An 11,706-nucleotide genomic window follows, 5' to 3' on the forward strand; every position below is an offset into this window, starting at 1 on the left:
AACTGGTACCTTCCAAACACTGATCGATTGGTCAGCAGCCCAATGCTTAACCCACCGTACCACCAGGGCTCGTACAAAGCGTGTGTGCTGTGATTGTGAGACGTCAGCAAGTCAGTTTTGATTCATAATGGCCTTATGTACAACAAAGTGGAACATTGCCGAGTCCTACACTCTTCTCCTGATCCTTAGGCTGGAGCCCACGGTTGCAGCTACCTCGTTTTCACTAGCCCTATTCTTTACTGAAAATGATGTCCTTTCCCAAGGACCAACCTCTCCTGACAGCATCCCCAGAGGACATGAGACCCAAGTCTCAAAATCTTGCTTCAAAGAGCGTTTTGGCTCTACTTTTTCTAAGACAGACCAGTTTGTTCTTCTACCAACCCACAATACTTTTAGTGCTTTTTGCCAATGTGATCATTGACATGTATCGATTCCTCTCTGATATTCTTTACTAATTACCCATTCTTTCACATGCCTATGAAGTGGTTAAAAGACCATGATTTGGGTCAGGTAGTCCTCAATGTGACGTCTTTACTCTTTAACACTTTAAAGAGGTCTTTTGCAGCAATGCTTATATAGACCCCTCGAAATTGATTAACCTTAATAAACGAACTTATTCTAGTAAGAAATTGAATTAAGAAATAAAAGTGATTTCATTTTTGAATGTATTTTGGGCCACATACACACTTTGATTTTATAATCTGGACCAAGTACCAATATAATTGTTATTTGAGGATTTCTTGAACTCTGGGCTTGAGAAGAGGTAAACGTGCCTTGGGAGGATAGTAAAATGTATTTACAGACCTCTATACAATTTACTTATATACAACAAAGTACTAATAATAAACTATTTATACTTAGTCCCTAATAAGATATTAATAAGATATTTTACTCATGTGATTGGCAATAGGGTTTGTAGTCTCTGAGTTTTCTCTGGCTGTCCCATGTGATTTTATTTTACATTATAAAAGATGAGGTACCCATTGCTTTCTTTGGGGTCATATTATGAATCACATAAACTATAATCCATTGCCTGTGAGTCCCGGGAGTGACTGAGCAAAGCTGAAGTCCTGACACCACATTGTCTACACTGTTGCTGACAGGCCTTAAGATCGGATTTACAGTATATGCTTGCTGATAATGGTAGGACATCTCAAATTCGCTTTGAATTGATGGGAAGAATAATCTTCTACCATGACACTAGTTTGATACGGAAATATGCCTTTTTGAGAAACAGCAGATACTATTTGATACTTTTAGAACAAAAATTTGATATTTTTAGAATACATGTTTTTCAGTCACCCCTGGTAGATTCACCTACACAATAAAACAAATCTCAACAGATTGAAAGAATTGAAATCATACAGAATACTTTATCTGACCCTGTGGAATCAAAATAGAAAGCAATAACAAAAATACAAGGGGATTTCTCCAAATTATTAAAAATTGAACAACATACCTCTATATCTATATATCAAAGAAGACATCTTAAGGGATATTTTTAACATACAATTAAATTAAAAACATGTTAATGTTCTGTAATGCAGTTAATCAGAGTAGAAAGAAAATACATGGTACCAAATGCATATACAAAAAACTCTTGAGTCAATAATCTAAGTTCCTACTGGAATAGGTTTGAAAACATTAAAATAAACTCAAAGTAAGCAGAAAGAAACAATAAAGTGTGAAAATGAGTGAAGATAAAAATAGAAACATTTAATGAAATATAAAGCTGGTGCTTTGAAAAATTAAGTTTGTGAGAAATGCCTTTAATCATTTCTATAGTAATTGAGAAATTATTCAGCAATATCTAGAATATATGGGCTGTAGTGTTCTAACTTGAAATAAATCTTAGAATCCTGTTTTCTAAAAACTTTGAGTTTACACTGCCTCCTATAATATATAGCTTGTTGACTTTACCTTAACCTTGCCAGCACTAGTATCTCAGGTGTTTTTAATTTATAATGTCATTATTGTTGTTGTTAGGTGACACTGAGGTGGTTCTGACCCATGGCAACCCTGTGCACAGCAGAATGAAACACCGCCTGGCCCTGCGCCATCCTCACAATTGTTCTGTTTGAGCCCATTCTTGCAGCCACTGTGTCCGTCCAGCTTGTCAAGGGCCCTTCCCCTGTGCGCTGCCCTCTACTTTACCATGCACGATGTCCTTTTCAGCAGCTTGTCTTTCGTTATAACCTGTCAAACGTAGTGTGAGATGAAGTCACAATATGCCAACTTCTAAGAAGCATTCTGGCTCTACTTCTTCCAAAATAGATTGGTCTGTCCTTTTGGCAGCCCATTGTACTTTCAAAATGCTCTAACAATACCGTAACTCAAATGCATCCATTCTTCTTTCTTCTTCCTTATTCAATGTCCAGCTTTCACAAGCATATGAAGCAATTGAAAATACTGACTTGGGTCAGCTGCATGCTAGTCCTCAAAATGACACCCTCGCTTTTCAATACTCTAAAAGAGGTCTTGTGCAGCAGATTCACCTGCTGCAACATGTCTTTTGAGCTCTTGACTGCTGTTTCCATGAGCATTGATCGTGGATCCAACCAAGCAAGATAAACCCTTGAGAACTTCCATCCTTTCTCCATTTAACATGATGTTAACTATTGTACTATTGTCCCAAGGAGCCCTAGTGGTGCAGTCGTTACACGCTGGGCTGCAATTCAGATGGTCAGAAGATGGAAACCACTAGTCACAGCACAGGATAAAGAGGAGGCTTTCTCCTCCGTAAATAGTAAGTCACAGAAACCCACAAGCAGGTCCCTGTGAATCCGCCTCAACTTGATGGCAGTGTAGTTTGAGTTTTTACACTGAGATGCAACTCATACTACAGGCTGCAACCCTTGACCTTCATCAGCAAGCACTTCAAGTCCTCCGCACTTTCAGCCAGCAAGGTTGTGCCATGTGCATACTGAGAGTTGTTCTTCTTCATATAGGTTCTCTGAGAATTTGCTCAGCATGAAGTTGGCGCACACTTTTCCTGAATTTAAATCATGCAGCATGTCCTTGTTCTTTATGCACAGCTGCTTCTTGATCCATGTACAGGTTTCCTCATATGAGCACGATTAAGTGTTCTGAAATTCCCACACAGTTAATAAAACCCAATGAAACATCTTTCTGGGATCGTCTGCCAAGGTCCATCTGACATCAGCAATGATAGCCCTTGTTCCACGTCCACTTCTGAATCCAGCCTGGATTTCTGACAGCCTTCTGTCAATGTATTGCTGCAACTGTTGGTGAGTTATCTTCAGCAAACTTTTACTTCTGATGAAGAGCAAGTTTCAGAGGCCCTTACAGCATCCAATTTGGTCTTTTCTTTCTTTCCTGTTTTTTTTTAATGACCTATTTCTTCCTTCATGTATGAGTGCTTGATGTCCTCTCACAGCTCATCCGCTCTTCTGTCATTAATGTTCAGTGCATCTAATCTGCTCTGAGATGTTCTCAACATTCTGTTTGGATATACCTAAGGTCAGATGATGGCTCTCCTAGACTTGCTTTCAGCTTATCTTCAACTTCAACCTTGATTTACCTCTGAGCAATTGATGATCCGTTCCACAGGTGTAATCTGTTTGGTTTCTGTGTATCCCATCTGGAGAAGTCCATGTGTATGGTCACTGTTTGTGTTGAGGAAAAATGATATTTGAGATGAACAAGTCGTTGATTTTGCAAAATTCTACCACGCAATCTCCAGCTTCATTTCTATCATCAAGACTGTGTTTCACAATTACCGCTTCTTCCTCTGGAAAATCACCAATATCCATGCACAGTGATTGCATATTTGATCAATCCATGAAAGATGGTAAAACTCAATTTCTTTTTCACAAGCTTTAGCACTTAGTGCGCAAATTTGAGTGATAATTGTATTGTCTGGATTTCCTTGTGTGCTGATAGATATTATCCTATCATGGGCAGCATTGTTGCTTCAAGATAGATCTCAAAATGTCCTCATTTCCATTCCTCTTGAATTTGTTGTTCCTGGCATAGTAAACCACATGATTGTCTGATTCTGAATGGCCAATAACAGTTCATTTCAGCTCATTAATACCTAGGACATGGATCTTTATGTGTTCCTTTTCATTTTTATGACTTCCAGTTTTCCTAGATTCACATTGCATACATTCCAAGTTCCAATTATTAATAGTTATTGACCGCTGTTTCTTTTCCTTTTGAGATGTGCCCCATCACCAACGGAAGGTCCTGAGGGCCTCACTCTTGTAGACTCTCCTCCATCCATATCATGATGAGCAACTCTACGTTGAGAGTGCAATGTGTGGTAGTCAGAGAAACTCATGTCAACGTGAAGATGAATAAAGCGTAGGGGTGTAATCCAACCTGTCAATCAGGTCTCAGCCTGATGGTGCTTCCTTGTGGGCCTGGCCTTCTCATAAGGAGGGCCCAGGGAACCTCCCTCACTCTCTGTCTTTACCTTGGTGCTTGTTGGCCACCCTGAGAACTGCCAGAGCACTAACATGTTTCCACTGACCTTGACTCCACATGACTTTTAACACCCACTGGCCTGTGATCTTCCTGCATTCGGCATCATTGCATGTGGTGGCTTGGGACTTCTGGACTAGTATCAGACTCATGGACTTGGGTTGTACTAGACTGGGATGTCTTCTTGATAGATAATCACTTCTTCATATAAAGCTCTTTCTCACACATAGATGAGTCACTGGATTTTTGTTCTTCTAGTAAGCCTACTACACAGCTCTTCCTCAGTCCTACCTTGAGCACCGTCCAACCCTGGGTGTCCTCTTCCAACATGATCTCTGAGAAAGTGCTGCTGCTTCTCATACAGGTTTCGTGGCCAGTTCATCAGCCTACTCCTTCTTCGGGCTCTGTTTCTTGTCTGGAAGCTTTCCTGAAACCTGTTGCTCTGCATGGTCCAATGGGTATTTGGAATACCAGTGATAAAGCTTCCACCATCCCAGCAACATACCAGCTACCACAGGATGACAAGTGGCATGTATATAATCAAAGCTTTGACTGATTGGAGTATTTTTAAAGAATCTTTCTTAGTGTCACACATATTTTTTTAGAACTTTTTCAAAAGCATTAGTAAACACCTCTCCAAAAATTAATCCTGGATTGGTATTCTAAAAAAACCCCACAACTATCTGTGCCACTCTTCTTTTTTGTGCAAAATAATGCCACACACTTAGCATCTTTGAACATCTATTTATATCTCAGGAGCCCTAGTGACATTTTGGGTTATGGGCCAGACTGCTTACTACAAGACCAGCAGTTCAAAACCACCAGCCACTCTGTGGGAGAAAGATGAGGCTTGCACTCCAATAAACATGTGCAGTTTGGGAAACTGACAGGGTCATTCTACTCTGTCCTAGAACATCTCTGTGAGTCAGAGTTTATTCCGTGGAAGGCAGAATTTTTCGTATTATATATTATCTCACATTTTCTGTGCATCATCAGTCTAGACATGGCTCAGCTAGATGCTCTACTTAAAGATCTCACAATGCTGCAATCAAGATGGAGGCTGGGATTAAGAGCTATCTCATCTGTGATTTGTGGTCTTCTTCTAAGAATAAAGTTTCTTGTCAATGTAGAGCACACGAGGGATTGCTTCTTCAGTGCTAGTATAAATGTGTCTCTTTTAAAAGTCAAACAGATTATAGCCCTTAATTAAATCTGCAACCCCCATCACATTTGCTCCATAATGTAACCGAATCCTGGGGGTTATATTTATAGTCATAGATACTACTCATACGTAGAGGGAAAGGTTTACATCAGAATCTTGGAGACTATTTTGCCAATATTTCACAGCCCTTTTCACATTATAGTTTGATATACAGCAGTGGTTCTCAACCTGTGGGTCGCGACCCCTGTGGAGGTCAAACAACCGGTTCACAGGGGTCGTCTGATTCATAACAGTAGCAAAATTACAGTTATGAAGTAGCAACGAACGTGAGGAACTATATTAAAGGGTCGCGGAATTAGGAAGGTTGAGAACCACTGGTGTAAAGAGTCGATGCTTGTGCTATTGTGAGCTTTCCATTCCCAGCGATGGTCTCACTACCATATTATTGGTTTCTAGACTAACACGCTAGCTTAAACTCTGTAACCCCAAATTTATAATGCATAAGAAATAAAGCCACTGCCTTAAATTGTATTATGTGATAGCTCTTACTTTGTAAATGTAAAGGATAAGATAAATATGTATAATATCAGAGTTATTTTATCTATTTAAGGGAGAAAATTGTCTAGGTACACAAAGTTTCTAAGAACAATTGGAATCCACAAATACAAATACTTTAAAATATTCCTTTCTAAATAAAATAAACTGACTGTTTTAAAGTAAATGTACAAAAGTTATGCAGGGGAAACAAATTAAAATATTTACTTGCTTGTAAGAAAGTGATATTAATAATTATTATTATTTAAATGTCCCAGATTTAACCAGAATTTTCTTCTGTAGAGATTGCTTATTCTGTTTTGCCAATTTTAGTAGGAAAAAGAAGAGATGATTTTTAAACACTAAAATTACTTTGTTTTTCCTAAAGGGAATTCCCTAAATTATCTTCAAGAAGCCAGATTGAAAATCATAAGTGATGATGTGTGCAGGCAACCGTATGTATATGGCAATCAAATCAAATTTGGAATGTTTTGTGCTGGATATTTGGAAGGGATTTATGATGCTTGCAAGGTATGTTGAGAAGAAATTATTTCATTATTGCTAACACAAAATTACTTATTCTGTCGAGGAGATATCCTGTGGTCTTCATATTAATACAAACTACAGCTATAATGTCAACATGAACAAGTTCTGAACGCAAATATCACAACACAAACATATTTATGTGTTTTCTTACATAACATTTTATGTTTTCTTATATAAAATTAAGTACAGAGTGCTTTTGAAGCTATCGAACAAAATAATCAGCCAAAGTAAAATCGCTTTATAACCAGAAGGCCAAGGATTAATTAAGCAAGTCTTTTTCCTCAAGGGCTTGTATTTTAGCAAGGGAACCATCACACACAATGAAGCGTGAAAAAGTGTTAGAAATTATATAATGAAGACTTCTTCTATGAAGGGAACACATTTTTAACAATAATCAAAGATATGGTATTTAAATGAAGCCAGGAAAGGTAAAAAGCATTTACCTTGCTATAGAATCATGAAGCAGTATTTTTGAAAAGAGAAACACCGTCATTAAAATTGGTGAAATCACCATTCCTATGTGTGGGAAGGTCAAGTAATCCCTTGTGGCTCAAGCATAAGGCTCAGGAGAGAGAATCGGTCCACAGTGTTAAAGCATGTTAGACTGAGTCATGACTATCTTAATGCCCTTCCCAGTGTTCTTAGCTGTTTACTTGAATTTATTCAAAACTATAAAAGATACTCCTTCTGGGGGCTTTTTTAACTTAAATCCTTACAGAAATAATGAGCATTCTCGATTTTGAAGTGGGTGTCTTTCCTATTACAAAGGTCCAGCGAGTGCTGGGCACAGCCGATTCCTCCCCAAGCATCATGAAATGTCAGAACACTGGGCATAAGGAGAAGCCCCTGGACGTTCTGAAGGAAAAGGCATCCATGGACCCACTTAGAACTTCTCCACGGTGGTCCTTGAAGCTAGAAGACATTGGGAAATCCCATCAACATTCAAATGGAAAATGAATTTAAATTAACTTCAACTAAACCAATTAGCAAGAGTGAGGGTAGAATAAAGGCATTTTAGACACGACATGCCTCAAAACCTGTATTTCCTACCCACTCTTACTTGGGAAACAATCTGAGAGGTACCTCTTCTAAATGAGGGAGTAAACCAAAACAAGAGGAAGACTCGGGTCCAAAAGTATTATGGGTCTCACACAAGCGAATGATGGAGGAATGTCTCAGAATTGGAACTCAGCCTACGCCGTGGAGAGTAACCAATCCAAGTTAGAGCAGATAGAAGGGAAGGGTGTGTGTGTTTGCTTGTGAGTGTGAGTGTGTGCACATTTGTGGATATGCCAGGGTGAGGGAAATAAGTAGGGGAGTGATGGATGGGGAAATTTTCAGAGAGGAAAAGAAATGACAAGTTATCTCATTCTTGAGGAGTAGTAAAAATGGTAGATCTTGGAAGCGCTTTTGGAGGATTCAGCATTTGCCACAGCCCTATAGAAGGCGAGCCAAAAATGTGTGTGTGTGGGGGCGGTAGGGGGGAACAGAGTAGGATCTGTTATTAATTCAAGAATACCAAAATTTGCCCATGAAAGATAATGTAATCAGAGTATGTCACTTGACTAATCAGTGAATAACATTTACAAAGTGATATTAATGTAAATGCTGATAAGTGACCCCAAAATGAAGATGCTATCAATTTAAAAACGTGGTGAAGGAAAGTCACAAGGAAGTTAAAGCTATTTATAGCCTTAAAGAGCTTTGAAATATATATTTAATTTAATTATTCTATAATTAGTAATATGCGCATATACTGTTATTAATAAAACACGTGGGTAATCAGAATATCTAAGCTTTTTGTTTAGGTGATTTCTTTATTTTTAATTATCAGGGTGATTCTGGGGGACCTTTGGTTGCAAAGGATCTTAAAGATACCTGGTATCTCATTGGAATTGTGAGCTGGGGAACCAACTGTGGACAAAAGAACAGCCCTGGAGTATACACCAACGTGACTTACTACCGAGAGTGGATTGCTTCAAAAACGGGTCTCTAATTCGTCCTATAAGTTAAAGAGCTGTATGCAGATCATACGTGTATAAGAATTCAAATATCTGGAGTACAATAAAGTCAGATTGAAGTAAATGGCCTAGTCACAAAAGTCCCATGTCACAATTAATTTTAAAAGCACTTGAATTAATCAATAACCCATACTCGATGTACGGGGATTTTTGCTTTGAAAACAAATGAGTTGTTCTAGCCTTCCTTGAAAGACACATTAGATACAGCACTCTTCATGCTCTGTGAGCTAGAGCCTAAATGAGCAATCAAGTAAGCTCTGAAAGGGTAACCGGGAGATTTTCCTTTATCTTTGCCGAGGTGTCCCCTGAAGTGAGAAACTTTCAGGACTCCCCAATACATGCTTGCCCTTATTTTCCCAGGTCTTCCAGAGAGATCCTTCTGCCAAAAGGAAAAAGACAGAAAAAAAGTAGTACATCTAGACTCCGTTTATGGATACTCATAAAAGAAACTTAGCCCTAGAAAAACGACCAGTGCTAAATCAAAAGCGATATCTCAGTGAAGGCAATTCCTTTCCCCCACCCCCTTTTTCCCTCTCTTTTTGGGTGATTTTCAACATTCACACAAGGAGTTGTAGGAAAAATCCATTAGGTTTCAATTCCATTTTTCCTTGAACATTTCAAAGTCTTCTCAAACATATCTCTAGCCTATATTATACCCAGAGAAGCACAACTTTTGAATGAGTGTATAATGAATTATTCAAATTACTATTTTTTTCAAGAAAAAACAGGCCTTAATAAGGATGGCATTTTATAGGCGCGCCTACTAGTTAGACCCACCAGAGGGCGATATTCTCATTATTGTTATCAGTGTTGTCAGACTAGCTTCCAGGGGTGGGGTGGGGTGGGGTGGGGTGGAGGGGGCGTGGCGGGCAATAGGATCAAAGTCTGGCTGTTAACCACAAAGTTGCACCAGCCAAACTCGCTTCTCTGCTGACTCCTTACAAGACTTGTATTCTCAGAAGCCCTTTTGGGGTAGTTCCGTTGCGTCACATAGTGTCATTCTGAGTTAGAATCAACTCAATGGTAGTGGAAATACCTGGGGGGTTGGGGAGGAAGACCGAAAGCCCTAAGAGAACAAAGATTTTTTTTTTTCTTCTGTAAAGGAAGGACAACTTTTAGTTTCTTATATTGAACAGCCAGTTATTACTCTCCCAGCTTTGTGTCAGTATCCTGACTATTATAATCATAACATTTAGTTTAATCTTTTTCTTTAAAAGAGCGAGAGAGAGAGAGAGAGAAAGAAAACAATTCTGAGCACTTAGCACACAGAGTGCCCTGGACCAAGTGGCTGGAAGCAGGCCCTGTGACTGCAGTGGAGCCACCGACAGAGCCAGCCTTGCTTGGCAATGCGGGTAAAGGTCCAGGTTGGAAGCCTGAGGCGTCTGGTACACATTGCCGTCCAAATAGAAACCAAACCCTTGGCGTAATGGAGCTACGTCAGAGTACTTTACTCACATACTACTGTTAAGAAGGCAAGAAAATAATAGAAAGGCAATTAAGAATCCATTCAAACAAGTGATCTGTACTTTGGGCTCTGATTTCGAAGATTTTGAAGCGTCTGTGAAAGTCATACAGTCCCATGCTCTCGTGTTATGAATCAAGGAACTGAAGGCTAAGGAACGAATGATTGGACGAAACTCCTCAGGCACTTAGGACCCCCTAGGCGTAAGATCTAAATTCCAGTCCATAAATCCATATGTATCTTCCTTGTTCCCTTATCATCATTTACAATCCCTTTTGCCTTAGTCTTCATTACCAGTACATTTATTGAACCACCATATCTATACAAAATACAGTGACTGTTATCAAATCTGTTTAAAATTTGAGAACACTTAAGAGCAGGATGTTGAATGATGAGAAACAATTAGGCAACTGGCTACCAAGTCTCTGAAGATAAAGATTTTCATAATATAGATATTCAGAAGTATATTAAATATTCTGTATCATGGTGGTAAAAATAATTCTAACTTTTAATGTTAAAGCTCAAGAAATTATCTTAGAGTTATAAACTTTGTATATCTAAACTGTTCCATGCATTATTTAATTCTGGTACATATATAAGTGATTGATAAAGTATTTGGAGATATTTATATCCAATAATAAAATTTATGATCAGGACAAACTATAAACAATATGACTTGAGTTTATTTCGATAACAAATAGTATGACTACTTTCAACTGTTGCAAGAATTGCAGAGATTCACCATTGCCTTGTTGGGGAAAGGAAAAGCTATCCTCTGCATAGAGGGATGTTTTAAATAGCGTCTCTGCTATCTAACCACTAACTGCCCAAATTGTGACAACAAAATATGCCCCCTAATGGGTAAAATTGTCCCCAATTAAGAACCACTTCTCTGAAATCCTTTGATCATTTTCAGAAATGTAAGCAAGAGTTCCAAGATTTATTATTCAAAATATGTAGTCTCTTCATTAATTTGAATACAATTATGCTTCTAAAAGAAATATCAGAATAAATGAGTGGCTAGTCAATAAGTAATCATTTCTAATAGAGATTTATCTTTCTGGTATACTGCTGCCTAAACTAGAATATGCTCACAGAGTATTACTAAATATCATCCTGAGAACAGGTTTTGTAAATAAATTCCTCCAGTATAATTTACCTATCTTGATACAATATACAGCAAAAATAAACTTTAAATCACAACTCCATACCCAACCAAAGCCACTGCTCTCATGTTGACGACCCTGCAGACCAAGTAGATCTGCACCAAGGCATTGCTCTCATGTTGACTCTGACACTGGCAACCCTGCAGACCGGGAAGATCTGCACCAAGGCATTGCAAAGCTTTCAATCTTTACGGAAGCAGGCCGTCGCCTTTCCTCCTGAGGAGCAACGAGTGGGTTTATACAACTGACCATTCAGTTAGCAACCACTTCAACCACTGTTCCAGCAGCAGCCCATGGATACATATGAAAATACATACATATTAAAAGTGGAAATATGTTTCATAAAGTACTACCTTTTCTTTTTTTTTT

The 11,706-nt window shown here is 38.6% G+C and overlaps 1 protein-coding gene across 1 annotated transcript in view; it reads left to right on the forward strand.

Annotated features, from left to right (window-relative positions):
• LOC101641735 (transmembrane serine protease 11A) overlaps positions 1-8,697 on the forward strand; it is a 61,563-nt gene extending 52,866 nt beyond the window's left edge. Inside the window, 2 exon segments of the mRNA XM_045284345.1 lie at positions 6,531-6,673; positions 8,523-8,697. Of these exon segments, the coding sequence (XP_045140280.1) occupies positions 6,531-6,673; positions 8,523-8,684 (305 nt within the window). The 3' untranslated portion in view covers positions 8,685-8,697.
• Positions 8,698-11,706: the final 3,009 nt, after the last annotated feature.

Source organism: Echinops telfairi, unplaced genomic scaffold, assembly GCF_000313985.2.
Source record: "Echinops telfairi isolate 266 unplaced genomic scaffold, ASM31398v2 ScPeMD7_7468;HRSCAF=8506_0, whole genome shotgun sequence".
Taxonomy (NCBI): domain Eukaryota; kingdom Metazoa; phylum Chordata; class Mammalia; order Afrosoricida; family Tenrecidae; genus Echinops; species Echinops telfairi.